The 18,855-nt window shown below is 39.8% G+C and overlaps 1 protein-coding gene across 4 annotated transcripts; it reads right to left on the bottom strand.

Moving 5' to 3' along the window:
* Positions 1–413: 413 nt before the first annotated feature.
* sass6 (SAS-6 centriolar assembly protein) lies at positions 414–18,032 on the bottom strand. 4 transcript variants are annotated; one of them, XM_079158384.1, is made up of 16 exons: positions 17,817–18,032; positions 14,730–14,790; positions 14,496–14,575; positions 14,278–14,382; positions 13,782–13,950; positions 13,276–13,353; positions 11,025–11,144; positions 10,051–10,242; positions 9,612–9,806; positions 6,006–6,095; positions 5,549–5,728; positions 4,846–4,927; positions 1,936–2,045; positions 1,792–1,853; positions 1,483–1,574; positions 414–974 (listed from the first exon to the last, which is right to left on the bottom strand). In XM_079158384.1, exons 1-16 carry the CDS (start codon positions 17,876–17,878, stop codon positions 922–924), a joined length of 1,731 nt encoding a protein of 576 aa, XP_079014510.1. In that variant the 5' UTR covers positions 17,879–18,032; the 3' UTR covers positions 414–921. The 4 variants fall into 4 exon arrangements, with proteins under 4 accessions (XP_079014510.1, XP_079014513.1, XP_079014511.1 ...); XM_079158387.1 differs by lacking the exon at positions 17,817–18,032 and adding an exon at positions 14,984–15,121 and having other exon boundaries at positions 14,278–14,293; XM_079158386.1 differs by having other exon boundaries at positions 415–974; positions 14,278–14,293; positions 17,817–17,892.
* Between the last annotated feature and the right edge of the window lie 823 nt (positions 18,033–18,855).

Here is an 18,855-nt window from a genome sequence, read left to right as displayed (position 1 = left end):
TTGCACTCGAGTCTCTTCCTGACCACCAGCCCAAGAGGCCAGGCCTGAGGCTTCTACAACTGTCAAATAAACAGTCAAAGTGTCAATCTTTGTGGTGCAAACTTCTTCCATTGACCTGCCGTGTGCGGATAACATGGCTAAGCTCCGCTATAGGACTTCCTTAAAAGCATCGTTCTGATTATATCAAACAAAACAAATCTTCACATTCTACAAATTCTATAATCAGATTGGAGAAAATTATAGTTTTAGTCAATGGAATTGCAAAATAAACATGTTATTCGATTTACCTGTGTCTCCACCTCATCGCGCAGTGTTTCCTGTATTATGTAGTTTAAAGATGTGTGAGTAGTGTGCCACCTAAAAATGAAATTAAGTCCCAAATTCTGGCATTAGATGACTCTATAGCCATACTTGACAAATACTGAACAGCACCATTTTTTTATTTTATTTCACACAATATTTTAAGGGGACTTGAAGTGAGATGAAATTAATTAAATGTAGATTTTAAAGCAGTAAATACCCTAGAAATCTTATGGGCAGCAATAAGGATGGAAACACTTTATTAAAAACTACACTTCATAACTGAAATAAAACAGCAAATCAAACAAAATAAACACAAAAGGATGGCAAACTTCATATACTTTTTTAGAAAAAATAGTATATTTGAATTTAAAGACTTTATTACATTCTCCATGATCACTGCCATTCAGAAAGGTGTAACAGCATTTACTGTGTCCACAAATCAGAGGATAGATGTGTAAACCATCAGCACACAAATTAAAACAGCAATAGAAGCTACCTAAAAAGTGATTTAACACAGCACGTCAGTGACAGATTAGAACAGGAGCCTGTGATGGTTTCACTTCCACCTGGAGTTGAATTGAAATTCTGTGTGATGTCATGACTCCACCTGCTACTGCTTCATGCAGAGAAGTAAGCAGAAGCTACGGAGGGCTTTGTTTGCGGAGAGAACTCTACAAAGAAAAACAAATTGGGAAATGGACGCGTTAATCAAAAGACTTTCAAATTAGCATTTAGGGTTGTGGTTGTGGTGGTGGTGTGGGGGTGGGGGGGGTTGCACTAACGCTGGAACAGTGTTTTTCAACCTTTTCTGAGCCGCGGTACATTTTTTACATAAAAAGATCCCGTGGCACACAAACAACCAAAAAAGTTACTAAATGACACATTGTAGCATAATACAGCATATATACACAATTTAATGACAAGTCTCTCAATTTGTTGATCCTGCCACCCACTGGCATGAAGAGTATTTATCACTTACTCAGCCACTATATTGCAGCTCAGATGCTCAACAATGGGCAATTTGCAGCAACTAAATAATACGTTTTGGGACCGATTAAGTGAAATTGGAGATTTACCCACGGCACACCTGACGATCTCTCACGGCACAGTGGTGCTAGAAGACACAATGTTTCCCTGCTAAAACATTCATTGTGAAGCGCTAAATCATGAGCGGTTTACCTTTGTGAAACACATTAGATGACAGACCATAGACTGGGATGCTATCATCTCTCCTCTCAAAGTACTTAGAATCCAGACCTGCAGAGTCTCCACTGAGGACAAGAAGAACACAGTGAAAATGACATTGAATGGTTGAACTAAATTCCTCAACAAACATGACCGACATGATAAAACAGAGAGCGGACTTTGAAACTCAATTCTGATTTAAAGCTTGAATAAGTAAACAGTGAAATGCTAGTCCTCTTTAGAATGACTGTATTGTACAGTCTATACACAAGTGTATACTGTGGAAAGAAAGAATATACTCACGTGTGTCTGATGGTTTGCTGCACTGATCGCTGATCAACAGGAGACGATGCACTTTTCCCTGTCTGAGGGAAAAGTGCATCATTAATTTTGTTGCTGTACTGTAAGTGGAGTGTGACAGTACTGCTCATGTGAACTACAGTGTACCTTTAGTCCTGTTGCTGTGGATAGAGGTGACGGCCTGTCCAAAGGTTCAGCAGACTGTGACTTTCTGGAGAGCTGCTTTTCATTTAGCTGCTTGTTGAGCCAATTTATAACTGTAGTAAAAGAACAATAGCACAGAAGATGAGCGTGCTCAAAAAGTGACACGGTTTTTTGATCTTCAATGTATTATAATGACTATAATGCGTCATAAGTGTGAGATCTAATGTCAGGAAGTATTGAAGTGCCGCGGTTCACTGTTGTGACTGATCTTTAAACTGTTACGTCTTTCTGCTGACAGAAATACACCAGAGCTTTTCAGCCGTATGGCTATGTGCTTAGAAAGTCATTGAAATCAAATGAACACACTGTCCACACATGGACTGCTTACATGCTTCATGACAATAGTTTTCATTGGAACCAGAGACACGGTTACTGGTGAAAGATGTTGCTGCTCATTTCTTATATAAATATATATTTTTTTAAAGTTATGAGCATCACAAAAGGAAGTGTATGGGTATGAAACCCAACTACATTATTCTGCTGAGCTAAATGTGTGTATCAGGTATGGAAATGGTCAAGTATTGATAATTAGTGCTGAATGCCGGTCAGATTCTAAAGTGCAGCACACATCCGTGTACAGACAGAAGCAGTAGTCAGGGTGTGTCAGTTATCTGGATCAGAACTTTGCTTATCTTATTGTTGGGACTTCACCATGTGGCAGGAACAAAGGGAGTTGAGCCTATCTCACAGTTCAACAGCCTGATTTGGGTTAAATCACACCAAACCCCACCAAACGTTAAATCTTTAGTCCAAACTCAACACTGAGGTCTCATTGGACGAGGGGGATCCCTGTGATATAGCGATGATGTCACTGAGACTTATAAACATCAGCGCTATCTACAGCTCTGGGGCATCCCACACGATTAGATTTTGCATGCTAGGGGGCACAAACAACGTTGTGTTCTTAAGAAAACTTTGGAATAGTTCTACAGTCGCTGGTCACACAATAGCTTGTTTTGGATGTGAAAGAGAAGCGGACAACTTGCCCCGTACTCTGCCAACTTTAACCTGCAGAAGGAAGAATCACATTCCCATTTAAGTCGACATTTGCCAGTCATAAGGGAGAAAACTCCCTTAACTTCTGAAGAATTCCCGCTGCCATACGAAAGATTTATCGCAGCGCAGCTTCACCAAATGAGTGAAGTGCCGGATCCCGAATAAGATAGAAATTCAAAGAAACACCCGACACGAAGAAATCTCAAAGTAAGAGGCTTTTGTCTAGGCAGATATAAGTCATAGTGTGTTTGTAACCTTGTTGGTTTTGTTTGAAGTTTACGTGTTATTGTGTATGTTTACAGACCTCTGAGTTAAATTAGTGCTGTGTAAAAGTCACTGTTGTGTTGTTGCTGCAATACTTGTGTTTCAATGCTGTTTTTAAGAGTGTTATTCAATGTTGCTGTAATAGTGTTATGTTTAGATGAGTCACCGCGAGTAAGGTTGGTAACTGTAACTATCAGTTAAAAGACCAGTGCCGTGCCTGCTGAATCTGAGTTCACTGGTCGGGTTTCTGTGTGATGAGGTAAAAGTTTCTGTATTTTACTGCGGCGGTGAGGATCTGCCTTGTTTTGAGTGTTTTCCTTATTGTTAAAACTAACCCCCCCACACACGTACACATACACTCATATAGGTTGTGCATCTCAGACGCACGAGGTGTGTAAAAGCCTCTATTGTGTGCCTCATTGCTCCGTGAAACAATCGTGGCCATTTTTGTAGTTTTGCGTTGCGTAATCACATTACGAGACGAGATGTCTTTTTGGTAGTTTCCTCTCTCCTTGCCAATTTGTAGTCTCCTGATCACTTACGAGGCCACGGCTGCCATTTTTCTTTTGCTCTTGCTTCTCCCCCCTACACACACACACACACGTGCACCCTCACTACAGGATTGTTTTTTCTGGATAGTATGCTTGTAATTATAGTAGTTGTTGTTAGCTTATACTATTATTTACTTGATCAATGTTATTAGAATTTAATAAACTGTTATACTTTAAAGAGCAGCTTTCTGTGATTACTTTGTGCATGTGTATTGTGATAATAGCTGGATATCGTGGCCTGTGCACAAATTCAAACCTTCCCTGTTGGAATAGTGACTATTGACATTTTGAGTGAATACTAATTATGAGACTTTCATTTATTGGTCCCTGATCTCAGGGTTGTGCACCGTTATTAATAATCATATTAATTAATAATCTTATTGATATTAATCATTATATTAATGTCAATAATTTAGTTTTCATACTTGCTGATAACCAAACACGCGCCTGCCAGATCCCAACATTATTCAGGGTCCGGCTAAATGTGTTAAAATAGTTGTTTTGCTTCTTGTTACGTGACTCTAAAGTTTGACCAGAATGTGCAGAGTTTGAAACATTCCTCTGTGCTCACCTTGATTCGCAGTTGTTGTATATGTATGTACAAGCAGAACTCTGTGACATCACAACTAGCTGGAAGCAAAGTGGTCCAGTATGTAAGGGACATGTGGAATGTGCACTGAGAATGAACTTTTCAGTTAAGTAGGAGACATCTGGGGACCAACAGTCAACAACATTTGTATAACTGCTGGATTGTCTATGAGGGAGAAGGGGGAGATAGAATTTCAGCATTTTCTAAAGAGGTTACTGAATTTGTGTGTGTAAAAACACAAGTTATGTGTCTTACAACGTGTCTGACTTTAGAGGACCCATCAGTTATCCCGTGAGTGTATAAAGATCAGTTTTATTCTTGTCCTCACATTCATGAACTGTGAGCAGGAGCTCACCGACACGACGTGAGGACAGAGGAGCCGGGGATCGAACCACCAACCTTGTGGTTGAAGGTCGACCGGCTCTCCCCCCTAAGTGAGACAAGCTTCCTCACCATTCTCATTTGTCTTCATCACCTCTCTGCTTTCATTTAGCTTCTGTACCGTTGTCTCCAACTGCTCCTTCAGTTTTGAAACCTGTAATACACAAATCCAGTTAACATCAAACTGCGTCTTTCCTGTTAATATGCCAACTGGCCTGCAAACTGATGTTCCCTGTGTAATGTTGGTTTGGTGCCTCTCAACCAGGGAACATTAGTTTGTAGGCCAGTGCAGGACAAGATGTGTTTATATAGTTGTATCTCAAATAAACACTACTTCAACAAATGAATGCAAAGACACCAGGGGGCACCATTATGTAATAAGTATAAAATATACATTCCTTCCCTTTGGTTTCAGATGTTTTGTCAAACAAGTGATTTACAGAGTACACACATTTAAGATAAGAAAAAGTGAGGTGAGGTGGGGATGGACGATACGAACTAGATTATTAGGATTAGATACTTTATAAAGTTGCACCGATATGGAAGTTAACTGATCATTACTGATGTTAGTATCAGTACCAACATGACTGATAATATTAATCATACAAAAGAAAAATTGAAACATGTTTATTTTTCTAATCATCGCCATCTAGAATTAAGCATATTGAAATAATTGTAAATTTAAAATCAGAGTTTTGTTGCGTAAGTGGACTCCTGATTGAAAAGCATCAGCGCTGTTAAGATGAAGAAAGCTACATGCGAAATGCAGACATACCTGCTCATCCCTGGTGACGAGCTGCTGCTGAGTGCTCTGTAGATCCTTTTCAACTTTCTCAAGTTTTCCTGATGTGTCTTGGAGGAGCTTCTCCTGTGACACAGTCACAGTGTTTTTCACTTTTATTTTTCCAACTAGGCCTCGAACCTCTCCCTGCAGCTTCTTAATGATACCGTTAGCCTGGATTTCAAAGAAATAGAAGGAAGTAAGACACTGGAATGGACCGTATTGAAACATAAGGTGCAGTTATACACTCAGCTAGTTTATTAGTTACACCAACAGGTGCATCTATTATTTTCTACACCCCATTTATATCAATGCTAAATAACAGCAACATTTCTTTAGAGAGCGATGCATTAACTAAATCTATGAATAGATGCCACAAAGCCAGTTTGAGGGATACTGATGGGTAACAGTTTCTTTGTGTGTTCACTTGTAGGTTTAAACCATAGCAAACCTTTATCAGCTCCTCAGACAGGGATTTCACCGTTGCCTCAAGTTTTGTAACCTGAAGTTCTTTACTTTCAGCATTTTCTTCCATTGATTCCTAGAAAACAAACGCAGTTTTATTTGTATTATTAAGCGGACATTTTTAACACAAGAACCGGCCGGCCGACCGCGAGCGGTGAACAGCCGTTTGTGTGGCGAAGAGACAGGAAGAGCTCTTCCGTCTTTTCCTGTTTCCTTCACTTACATTCCCCTGGGTCCTAAGTCCCTCCTTGTACAGCTTCTTATCACCCTCTATGTACCAACGTACATTTATAACAAATACCAAACATATTACGGTAATCAGCGTTGCACATGTCTGACCAAAATACCCCAAAAATAAATTATTCATTTAAATTATTTCTTTTAGTTTTTAAAGTTGTTTTGTTTGGAATATGTATAACAAGCATATAATTTAGTTATTAATGAGAATTTAACAAACATAACAAAAAAAAATGACGTAGATAGGTTTGCCGTTTTCAAGGTGTATATTTAAAATTACATCTCTTACACACATGAAGATAAAGTTGTGAACACCGGCTGAATATCTATTATCAGAATCATTATAACTGTATTATAACTGTGTAAAGACAATACTGCTGTTAAAAAAAACCTGATTTGTTTAAAGTGTTTGCAAATCAAATGTTGTTGCACTTTTGTTCATATAGCAGTACTTTTAAAATAAAAGTGTGCTATACACTACTTTTGAATTAATTATTGCAATCACTATGCGATTAATCGCAAAAAAATCATGCGATTAAAAATTGTAATTGTTGCCCAGCACTAATAACAAAACACGTATTCGTATTGAACTGTTCGGTATGAGGCTCATGGTTCAGTTCTCATTACAAACCGAACAATATGTTTGAATAATACTATTTCATTTGGAAAATGCAGAAGCTTAAATTGTGTGAAATATAATGTTCTCTCGGTGGAGCCACTACGCTCAACATGGCAACCTAGCCGACGTAACAGACAACGTGCTGCCCACCACGGAAGAAAAACAGTCTACACGCTATGCTGAACTAGTTTAGCAGAAAAACCAACAGCAGAACACACGCTACAAACTCTCCCCGCGGCGTTTAGGTGTGGGGAGAGATGTTCCCTACTGATTCAAACAGGGCTAAAGGTATATTTATAGCCGTGGATATGAGACTGTGGGAGAAAAATGAATGTTTGCTTTAAATATATTTATGTAAAATCATATCCATAATTTCAAATGTAGTCATGTATATTCACATCACTGAGGCAGGGTATTTGTGCTTGTTTTGGCAGCCTCAACTTTGTAATAGTTTGTGACACGCAGGTCATGCAAAAAAGAGAAGCTTTCTGTGATTACTTTGTGTATGTGTATTGTGATAATAGTTGGATATGTGGCCTGTTGCTCGAACTCAACCTTATCTGTTCACTCTGTATGTGAAATAGTACTTTGACTATTGACATTGTGAGTGTTCACCAGTGGCGGGCCGTCAGGGCCTGCAAAGCCTTCTCTGCTGGGCTAAACAGAATCAGAAAGTTATAGCTATTTCATCATTCATTCATAAATACACTACATGTATTCTTATCATTTTTCCCATTAGCTTATTTTCTCATTGCACAGCTTCTTTCTTCCTCAGTTGCTCTGCTTCCAGCCTCTAAGAAGAGAGGCACAAGGCCTGCTAGCAAGCCTTTGCATTTTAAGTAAATGGGGCCGATATTGTTGATCATCATAGTATTCAACCAATCAGATTGTTAGTTTGACATGTTGGGCGTATTCTTTAACATGTCAGAGCTGTCTAGGTGGCCTACAAGTACATCAGCATTAACGTGCAGCTCAGCATTAACGTGCGGTGTGATTGGTCAGTGGGCTAGCGTGACTGTTGTGAAGCTGAAGCTAGCTAGCAGAACTTAGTAGTAGTAGTAAGAGTTCAAGTTCAACGATATGTAAGAAGTTATGACATTGACATGACATTTTTAGCATTTTGCTTGGTGTAGCTTTGTTTTTTAACACTCAATGGCTGAAGGAGGAGGAGAAACGGATTTGGGAGTTACTGGCAACGCCTTTCTGGAGAAGGACATTTCCAGAAAAGCTGGACATCGTAAGAAAGGGTCGGCCAACCACACAGCTAGCAGCCCTGATCCAGCCAGGAAAAGGATTTGTAACGGTATTTCTGGCTAACAGCGTCATAGAAGCTGTGCACATTTTATGGCTGGGAATGCATTTTATTCGCAACTGAGCATCTTAGTGTTTAGAGCTAGGCTAGATTTGCTAACCAAGGCAGCAACAAGAAACCATAGCACGACAAGACACTAACAAGCTACAGTGCCTTTGAAAACTTTTTTAGACCCGAGTGGATCTACAACTCAACGAACACATTCTCAGGAGGACCTCTGGCTGGAACTGAACCCCACCGATGTTCTGTCATTAAACTCTTTAATTAAAGAAAGGAGGATGGACTTTGTCTTTAAATAGTGAACAGCAGCTGTGGTAAGTGAACTGCATTTGTTTTACATCTGCAGTAGCGTACTACTGTGTTAATTTGTCTGGTGTCATTTTTATGATATGGTTAATATTGTTCCCTCTGATGTGAATAATATTTCAATGGCCCATGCTCTTGATTGTGTGGTGGAATTTGTGTTTTAGCACCGCAGTTTTGCTGGATTGATTTGTCATGCTTTGTTGTCATATATGTGACTGGTTCTTGTTGAGTTTGCTCGTTATTGTGTTAATTACATTGATTTGACTATATGCACTGTCAGTTAATGATGAAGCACCCAGTCATGCTCGTATTCATGTATCTGTTTTCTTTTACAAAGCAAGAATTATGGTCTGGAGAAATGGGGATTGTGTGGCAATTGCTTTAGCCCCGTTTGAATCAGTAGAGAACAGCTAACTATATGCTACGGGGAGAGTTTGTAGCGTGTGTGCTGCTGTTGGTTTTCCTGCACAATTTAGCATAGTGTGTCTCCCAGAACAAACATGCCTCAGCAGAGTACAATGATTTTCTTCCGTGGTGGGTGTGTCAGACAGCACGTTGTCTGTTACGTTGGGGTGGGTTGCCATGTTGAGCACAGTGGCTCCACCGAAAGAACATTATATTTCCCACAATTTAAGCTTCTCCATTTTCCAAATGCACTAGTTCAGACAGCACGTTGTCTGTTACGTTGGGGTGGGTTGCCATGTTGAGCACAGTGGCTCCACCGAAAGAACATTATATTTCCCACAATTTAAGCTTCTCCATTTTCCAAATGCACTAGTTCAAACATATTGTTCAGTTAGTAAGCCTCATACTGAACGGTTTAATACGAATACGTGTATTGTTACACTCCTAGAAACAAATAACTGTAGCTGTGGCGTCATAATGAGGTTATTAGGAGGACACCACTGAAGGCCCAGGTATAAAATGCACGGCCCGCCACTGCATTAAAGGGACAAAACTGTGCCTGCAGAAAATAACTGCTCTCTGAATTGTGAACTGTACCTCTAAAAATGAAATAGATGAAGTTGATATGATATTAAGTGTCTCAGGGTTATTCAAGTTGTCGTTTTGGCTTTTCAGGCAAATAAAAAAAAAAACACAGCTGAAGTTGCTCTTACCTTCTGCTGCTGAGTAGCTTCCAGCACCTCTTTGGAGCGGTGCATGAGCTGATCCTTATCTTTGATCTCCTGTTCCAGAACAGCCACTCTCATCTGCAGCTGGCTCCCCAAACGCTCCTTGTCATGGACCTCTGTGTCCAGAGAGCTGTTCTCCCTCCTGAGAGACAGGATCTGCTGCTTGGAACGCTGGCACTCCTACACACATAACAGCAGGAAAACAGTCCCAGCGTCAATAATCTTTCTTGAAATAATCTGTATAATCTACAGGAGTGAACAAAATAACAGAATAACTACACCACGGAATGGGAGCCCCACACCCAAGCGTTGCTGCTCATTTTAGAGGCCAGTTTGTACTGTTTTTGTAAAAAGTAAACCGTTTGTTAACACCCCCCCCCCCCCCCCCCCCCCACCCCCACATCCAGCCTCCCCATCCACTTACCTCCTCTACACCCACTAGTTTAATCTTCAAGTCTCTGATGACAGACTCATTCTTGTATTTCCTCTCTGTCAGCTCTCTGCAGGAGGCCTCCAGCTCTGTCAGTCTGCTGTGGAGCTGCTGGCTGCTCTTCTTATGAGAATTCTCCAGCTCCTGACGGAGCAGCTCCGTCTGCTGCTGAAGTCTGCTCTGTAACTAAAGACACCACATAAACCTTTCTTACAAGTCCTGATGCAGAACGCATGTCTTTGCCGTTCATCCATGAGCTTAGTTAGTTCCAAATAGGGAACCTTCATTTCCAAAGGTATGTATCTCAAACAAAAGGTATGCATCTCTAAAGAAATAATGGGAGCGTTTGACAGGTCCAATTGTCCGTACTGCGTTCTCTGGACTCTGGAGTCCAGACTCCAAGTCCATACTCCAAAAGTTCACAAGTCCGTACTTGTGAACTTGGGTATTGAAAAAGGCCCACACGCGCATAAACAAATGACTTGGAGATATTCATGCAAAGGCATTGTAATACCGCCCCATCCTTTCAAAATAAAAGCCCCACAGCGTGAATTCTAACTGGAACGCTTGTGATGAAGCCTGTAACTTAATAACCTGTGTATGTGTGTCAAATATTATGATTCTGTCTCCTTTCCCCCCCTCTCTCCCCCATCCAATCCCACCCTTTCAAAATAAAAGCCCCATGGAGTAACTGCATCTTAACATTAAGATTATATTTGAACGCCTCAGGTACAACCCCCCCACCCCCACCCACACATAGATTCTTCAATTCTTATGGTTATTACGTTACGCCGTGCTCATTGGTTAATCCCGCCATCCCTAGTTCCAAACAAATAAATGATGAATACTAATAAATCACTAAATACAACACCACATTTGGCAGAGCATCAGAACTTTGAGAAAGCAATAACACATCACAGCTAATACAACCTGGCATCAGAAACATGGTGTGTGCAGATGAGTCTTACCTCTAGAGCCTTCTCTCTCTCTGATTGTAACTCCTTACAATGACGGCTGGACAGAGAGCTGGTCTGACTTGTCCACTCTGAGCGCAGTTTGTCTAACTCTTTAGTCTTCTCAGACAGCGTCTGTGAGAGAAATACATGCGTTATGAATTAAACAGATTATTTTTCAACCACTCCCATATATGAACTATACTTGTAGAACATTGTTCTACCTAAAAAGACAAAGTGCTTCACAATTGACCTCTAATTCACACACTCATACGCTGCTAGTGACGGCGCTGGCCTGCCCATCGGGTACAGTGTCAAGGACACATGGACAGGCCAACCCTGTGATGAGTGGATGACTCGCTCTACTAGTAGCTCCAGGTAATGACGTTTCAAAAACTGTTTTTTTTTACCGTTTCGCATCTTTGCTTCTCTGTCTCTGTGCGTCCAGCTCTCGTTGCCTTAAGATGACCTGCTGTGTTTTTGTGCAGCCTTAGTGAAATAGTAGGGGTGTAACAATACATATATTCGTATTGAACCGTTTGGTACGAGGCTCGCGGTACGGTACGCATTACGAACCGAACAATACATTTGAATAATACTATTGCATTTGGGAAATGCAGAAGCTTAAATTGTGGGAAATATAATGTGCTCAACAAGGCAAACCACCCGACATAACAGACAACGTGCTGTCTGATACTCCCACCACGGAAAAACAACATTCTACACGCTATGCTAAACTAGCTTAGCAGGAAAACCAACAGCAGCACACAGGCTACAAACTCTCCCCGCGGCATTTAAGTAGCTGTTCCCTACTGATTCAAACAGGGCTAAAGCATAAATATAACAATCGCCACGGTGATTGTTATATTTATAGCCGTGGATATGAGACCCTACTCTGGAGTGGAAAACCAGGCTGTACTAACATGCTTAATGCTATTGAGAATCAAATGTCCAAAGTTCCTGCTGTTGCTCTGACAACAGACGGCCGGACGTCACGGACTACAAAACGCTTCAGACACGTCCCCTCGAGAGTCTCACCAGCGAGGATTTGGCATTTCTGCTGTATGGAAACGTACCAAACAGTGCCACCACTGTGTTGTATTGAACCAAACCAAGAATTTTGTGAACCGTTACACCCCTTTCATATAGTTGATATTCTCGTAGTCTTTCCAATTCCATGCACTCTTGTCTGTCCCAAACAACAGGCACTCCCAGCAGTACAGCCTCTTGTGTCGAACTGAGCTCGTTAGCAGTAATTAGCAGTAAGCTAGTTTTTGTGAGTGGTACTTCTAGAATACCCTGGGGCAGGGAAAATTCTGAAAGAATACACCCATTGGCTACACATCCAAATATGATTGGTTGATCAAATTGTCAATCCAAACGTACGCTCTCATTACATTCAATTGTCATGGCATTCTATCATGGAAATAGAATACCCTGGGTGGAGGATATTCTCCATTTTGAAATCCTTTGTTTTCCACAATCTCATGTCTGTAGCAATAACCAATATAGATTTGGTAATAGCTTCAGCCTGATCTGATTCTGCCACAAACGGTTTCTTAAATGCCGCGGTGATAAGTTGTTGTTGCTGTTGTGCCTTGGTCCCCGTCGCTGACAGACCAGGATGGTGGCGCTTTACGTGTGTGGACATGCCCGATGTATTGCCGTCGTCGTACGTCTTTCTCGTTTAACAATGCCTAAATACCATTTTGTCCACAACCCTTATCCCGTCACACACTACTGCTTTATATCTTTTCACTGCAACTCTGCATAGATATTTAGAGACGTATTACCTGAAAAAGTATGAGGGGTAGTAAAACTTTATTTCATACTACGATGATTAAACTGTAAAAAAAAGAAAAGAAAAGAAATTAATCCGTGGTTCACATGTGTGCCAAACCGTGAGGGGTGATCCGTTACACCACTAATAAAGAGTGAACATTGCGGAAGTTAGAGCAAGTTGAATTTCAAGAGGATTTTACAGCGGCTCTCTAGTCCCCCATTCCATCCCACCCCATTTGGTAAAATCTCAGAGGCTCTGACAATTTCCTGAATCTTGAAGAAATTAAAAAGTTGAACTGCTTTAAAAAAGTCCAAAGTGCCGTAAACGTTTTAAAGTTGATGAGCACGTTTGACGGTTTTCAAACAATGTTGAATAATTAGATAGGTTTTAATAGGATGTGAAAGTTGAATGTGAAAGATGTGGAACATTTGAAGTTTGATTAGTTTCTAGGTGAATTTATTAATGAATAGATAAGAAGCACACCTGTTGGGCATAACTCAGCTGCCTGGACAGATCCTCATCAGTCTTCTGAAGCTTCATCTCTAGGGCCTGCTTCTCTGCCTGAAACATTGAGAAAACATGTCTTAACAAACATGACTTAGGACAAAAGGGCTTGGGTTACATGAAAAACATTATGGATGCTTAGATTAGATGATTCCACTGAAACCAGTACTTATTATAAATTATTTTCCAAATATATCCAGGTGAAGGTTGGCATATCTGTTGATTTTCCAATTAGAAGACATTTCTCCTTGTGATCTATTGATTTGCTTTTGCTATGATCTCTTACAAGAGTATCAAGTCATTACTACTACTTAAACTGACCTGGCGGAAATGTACGAACAATGAGCAATTGTCAACCACTTCAACAAACAGCACAGACATGAAAGCTCTTGGGATTGTTACGATTAAAGTATCCCTATGCAAACCTCCACAAGACAAACCTCAGTTTGATCACAGTTCTACAGTATTCTGATGAATGAGCCAACCTTGAGAGAGGAGAGACACACTGCCAGATAGTCTTTAATCTCTTTATCAGAGCCGTGAAAAAGCCTCAAAGACAAGTGGTTCAGGTGTTTGAATGCATTTGTCTCTACAACACTGAAGTTGGCAGGGCCTTCAAGCACTGGAGACTGACTTGACAAGTGCAGGAGAAACCTGTGGAAAAGATAAGAAAACAGTCATGTAGTCTGGTGTTGTTTCACTGGACTACAGTGTATACATATTTTGTCCATCCCACAGATAAAACTTTATCAACTGATAAAAAAGCAATTACAAGCATGTCAAGTTCTCTCCAGGAATATGAAACCAATCTTAAGAGTTATTATCCAAATGCACTCATCTTTTTTTGTATATCTCACAATATATATGTAAAAGAAAATGAATTGCAATGGAATTAGTAAGACTGATACACATCCTTATATAATGTGAAGCTGGGTTTATTCAGTAGGACAGTGTAATGTTGAGTGGTGGTTTTCTTCCTACCTTGGATTGTCTGACTCTTGCTCAGAATAACACAGATTAAGCAGGTCAATAAACTTCTGAGGAAATGATGCAAAGTCTATCAGTAGCCCCTGTTGGACTTTCAAGCTACACAAACAATAAGAAAGAAAGACAACATTAGAGAAAGTTGAAGAAAACCTGTTCATGACATGAGTTCAAACACCGAGCATTGAAATGTATAGAGCTCTACCAGTACTTACCTTTGGAAATCTTCTTCTGATATAGAGAGGTTGAAGAGAAAATATGGATCAGTATCATCTGTTAGTCTCACTAGAAGATCCTAATACAAACAAAAACAACCAGAGGTTAAGTGAGCAGGCCGAAAGCTGTTATAAACATAAAAAAGGTTACACTGAGAAGTGTTTTTCCAATTAGTGGACGACTAAAAAATACAGATAAGACTATTTATATTGTTATGCAGAACTCCTACTCACCCTTTTGTGTACTGGACTGTTTGTCAACTGAAGCTCAATGGTGACACGGATGTTTGCTTTTCTGTAAAATTAAGAAATTAAAAAGGATAAACTGCTTCATATGAATCTAACAAATAAAAATGGATTCATAAAGAATGATATCCCGTCCATGAAAATCACAAACAGGATTGGTGAAAAGGGACAACCCTGTTGGAGGCCGACACGCACTGGAAACTCATTTGACTTTGTGGCAAATTTACAGACACAGCTCTTACTTTGGTCATACAAGGACTGGATAGCTCGTACCAACGACCCAGGTACCCTGTATTTCTGCAGTACCTCCCACAGGACTCCTCAAGGGACACGGAGGCCTTCTCCAAGTCCACAAAACACTCCAATGACCCCTGCAACAGACCTGCAATGACTGGCAAAGGGCTGGTCCACTGTTCCATGGTCAGGAAGGAATCCGCATTTCACCTCGTGGATCTGAGATTGGACGATCGGTTTTAGCTTCCTTTTAAGCACCCTAGAATAAACTTTCCCGGGGAGGCTGAGCAGTGTGATACCCCGATATATTGGAGCAGTCACCAGTTCCCCTTTTTGAAAATGGGAACCACCACTCCGGTTTTCTTCTCCTTTTTGTGATGCAGATTGAAAAGTGAACGATGGTATGCCACTGTGATTCAGCGGCATATGCCGATCCCCAGTGGTATGTATCTCTTGTATATACCGTTTCATATGGCAGGAGCCGCTTGAAAGTGAAAGTCCACAGTCAGACAGGCACAGCACTCCTGATGTATGTGCAAATTGTCTTTTTCTTTCGCAAAATAATCATAAAGAACAGATAAGAGTATCAATAAGGAACCAAACCGATAAGCAGTATCGATAAAAAAACAACAATACCCATCCCTACTCCAATCAGTGTGATTTCTCCCAAGGTGTTGTGGATCTCAAGAGATATATTAAAGTGAAAATCAAGACAACTTAAAGAAAATGTACCCCATCAATTCACGTTGGGTAATAAAGCCAATTATCTACTGCATAGCCGTGTGTTCAGTTACAATTGGATGGCTTTCGATACATGTATTTTTACCGAGTTGGGCTTTAATTTCAATTTAGACCAAGACTTGTGTTGTAATGTCAACCTAAACTATCTCTATGCTCTTCCACGGATGTATCGGACAAGAGAAGAGAGGACAACTCCAAGGGATTTACAATGATGCACCTCACCCTGGTTTCTGCAGCCAAACATGCACTCTGACAGCAGACATCTTTTTGTTCATAAACCACATCTTTGTGACAGCATGCCATTTCTTATTATTTCTATGCCATTTCTTTCTGACACAGCATGCCATTTCTTTTTATTTATATCCATTTTCTTTTTCCAACAATAGATACAGAAATACCATGATTTTTTTGTTTTCCATTTTAAACAAAAAATGAAAACAAAAAAACGATAAGCACAGCCGTTTTTCCGTTATTTTGTTGTCTGAATCCAAAAAAGAAAAGACGAGAAAACCAAACTCAAATAACAAGCATATTTATTTTTTTTCAAATCCCTCTTTGTTTTTTTCTTTTGAAAAGAAACGTAAAGCAAGACAGGTAGTACGAGTACGTCAAAATAAAGGTCAACGCAATAGAATGACCATATGCAAGCAATTCCTATATACAGTCTATGATGCAAACACATACACGGGTAACATCAGAAGAAAAATAAATAACTGTAAATAAATAAACTTGGGCCGTTTGGAGTATGTAAGCAACAGTAGTTGATTAGTGGCGGTTTAATATTTATTTATCCATGTACACAGCGACAATAAAGTTTGATTAATTCAGTTCATAATATAGTTTAATGAATGTCATTTTTGTGTGTGCAGAGTAGAAGGAGATGAAGAGTAAATGTGTTTACTAAGAAAAGAGAACCAATGAATCCGTTTTTTGCTCTTTTCTTGTGAGATTAGGAAAAAATATAAAATATTCTAGAGTCAAACTTTCTTTATCTCAATGACAATAAAACCAACATTATATCTGCTCATCGTGGCTCTTTGACCTCTTCTGTTGAACCATTCAATCAGGATTTAAGTGTGACAAATAAATCCATGAGGTAGGTCTATTATGCTTAGTGTTTAATAAGAATAAACCAAACGTCTTTTTATTGTTCAATTGTCATTATGTATTGCTTCATGAACAACACATGCCCATGACGTAAACATAGCAAGAAAATACATGATGTACACAACTAGGTTGCAAATTGTATGTATCAATAACCTAGATAATTAACAAAGACACAGGTAAATATGGCAAAATCTTTGGTGTAAATACACTTATCCTGCCATCTACTGGTAGAAATGGTAAACACATTTACTCTTCATCTCCTTCTACAGGCTGTGCTCTGCCTTCACTCAAGGAACAGAATACGGTGGAAAAATAAATACCAATACTAACAGCAACCACCCTGCACACACAAAAATGACATTCATTTAACTATATTAGGAACTGTACTGCATCAAACAATGATTAATCGGAAACTTTATTGTCGCTGTGTACATGGATAAATATTAAACCACCACTAATCAACTACTGTTGCTTACATACTCAAAACGGCCCAAGTTTATTTATTTACAGTAATTAATTTTTCTTCTGATGTTACCCGTGTATATGTTTGCATCATAGACTGTATATAAGAATTGCTTGCATACGGTCATTCTATTGCCTTGATTTTTATTTTGAAATATTCTTACTTCCGGGTTACCTGTCGTGCTTTGCGTGTGTTTTCAAAGGCAAAAACCAAATTCGGCTCGTTTTTTTAGTTTGGTTCTCTCGTTTTTGGATTAAAACGAAAAAGCCATGACATTTCTGTATTTTCCTTTTTCGATTTAACGATAAAACACGATTATCAAAAGGTACACGGACCCACAAGGTTGGTCATTATTCTTGTTAATGTAGTTACAATAACGCCAAGTGAAGTTACAGGTTAACGTACACCTAGTAGTAGCATGTATATCCATCTCGTGTTGCCAACATAACCACATTAGAAAGATGTCTTGAAATATAGAAAGCTAGGTTTTGGTAAGATAGGTCATCTCACGTCAATGTCTGCAGTCTTACCTCTCCTCACAGTCCCTGCACCTCACGTTCACTTGCAACCCTTTGCTGAAGAGTTCCTCCATGTTGTATTCAACATCAACACGCTTTTCACTGAGTTAGTAAACTGACTCGTTAGTAAACCGGTTAGTTCTGAGAGGCAATGGCTTCCATCACACAGACCCTTTACTTTTTAGTTGTTATCCCGTCAGGCTTTTTGATTTGGCGCTTCTCAGCCGCCAACTGAATCGCCCTGGAAACGGAACGGGAATTATCTTCTTCTTCTTGACATTTATTTGCCGTTGGCCAACATAACACTCCTTACCGCCGCGTAGTGACTGGGAGTGGAACCATAGAGGATTATCTTCAACAGCAACAAGTCATAATCACAGCAGGGGAGATTTAGTGTATAATAAGGTGCAGTGCACATGACCGTATGACCCTTTGCCATTCAAGTGGCCGCTGCAATGAATAGTTTGTTTGTTTATTAGTTGAGCAAAGCACAGAACACAGAAGAGATAGGTATTTAAAAAAATAAATAGATAGAAGAAAATGAAAGAAAGATATTTTTTGTATGTGAAAGAAAATATCCACGAAGTCTGGTGATTTTTGGATTCATGGCGAAATCTGCGCCAGGCCCATGCACGTGTTTGGAATGGGTGGCACCCAGTATTGAGCAATTGCAAAATAGTTGTAGGCATAAGGTTCAACATTGACTCCTTTTACATGAACTAATATTACAATATAATTCTGAAATTGACAATATTGTAAATTAGATATGGGTTATGTAAGGTCCGTGCACGAAGTATAATTCCTGTGCCATTGTTCACATTGTATGTATACAATGTCAGTATACGGGTATTGCCTAATTTAATTGGTCTACTTGTGTCCATGTATTCTGCTACGTGTGAGTTCGTTGTTCGATAGCCGATGCTGCCTAAACGCGGTTAACGGGTTGTCTGTGTTATTGTTGCATTGAATGAACACGTGCAATGCAATTCAACGCACCAAAACAACAACTCGTTCCATTATCCAACGTTAAGAATGAAAATTGAGTCAAGGA

This window comes from Pholis gunnellus, assembly GCF_910591455.1.
Source record: "Pholis gunnellus genome assembly, chromosome: 4".
Taxonomy (NCBI): domain Eukaryota; kingdom Metazoa; phylum Chordata; class Actinopteri; order Perciformes; family Pholidae; genus Pholis; species Pholis gunnellus.
The sequence above is the reverse complement of the archived record's forward strand: the minus strand, read 5'-3'. Positions and strand labels throughout refer to the sequence as shown.

What these genes read in the sequence shown, in the direction of transcription:
- sass6 (XM_079158384.1), bottom strand. Translation starts at nt 17,878, where the DNA reads ATGGAGGAACTCTTCAGCAAAGGGTTGCAAGTGAACGTGAGGTGCAGG. An exon ending in ACAGTCCAGTACACAAAAGG is followed by an intron (nt 14,576 to 14,729) that starts GTGAGTAGGAGT and finishes TGTTTGTATTAG; the next exon opens with GATCTTCTAGTGAGACTAAC. An exon ending in CAAGAGTCAGACAATCCAAG is followed by an intron (nt 13,951 to 14,277) that starts GTAGGAAGAAAA and finishes TCTTTTCCACAG; the next exon opens with GTTTCTCCTGCACTTGTCAA.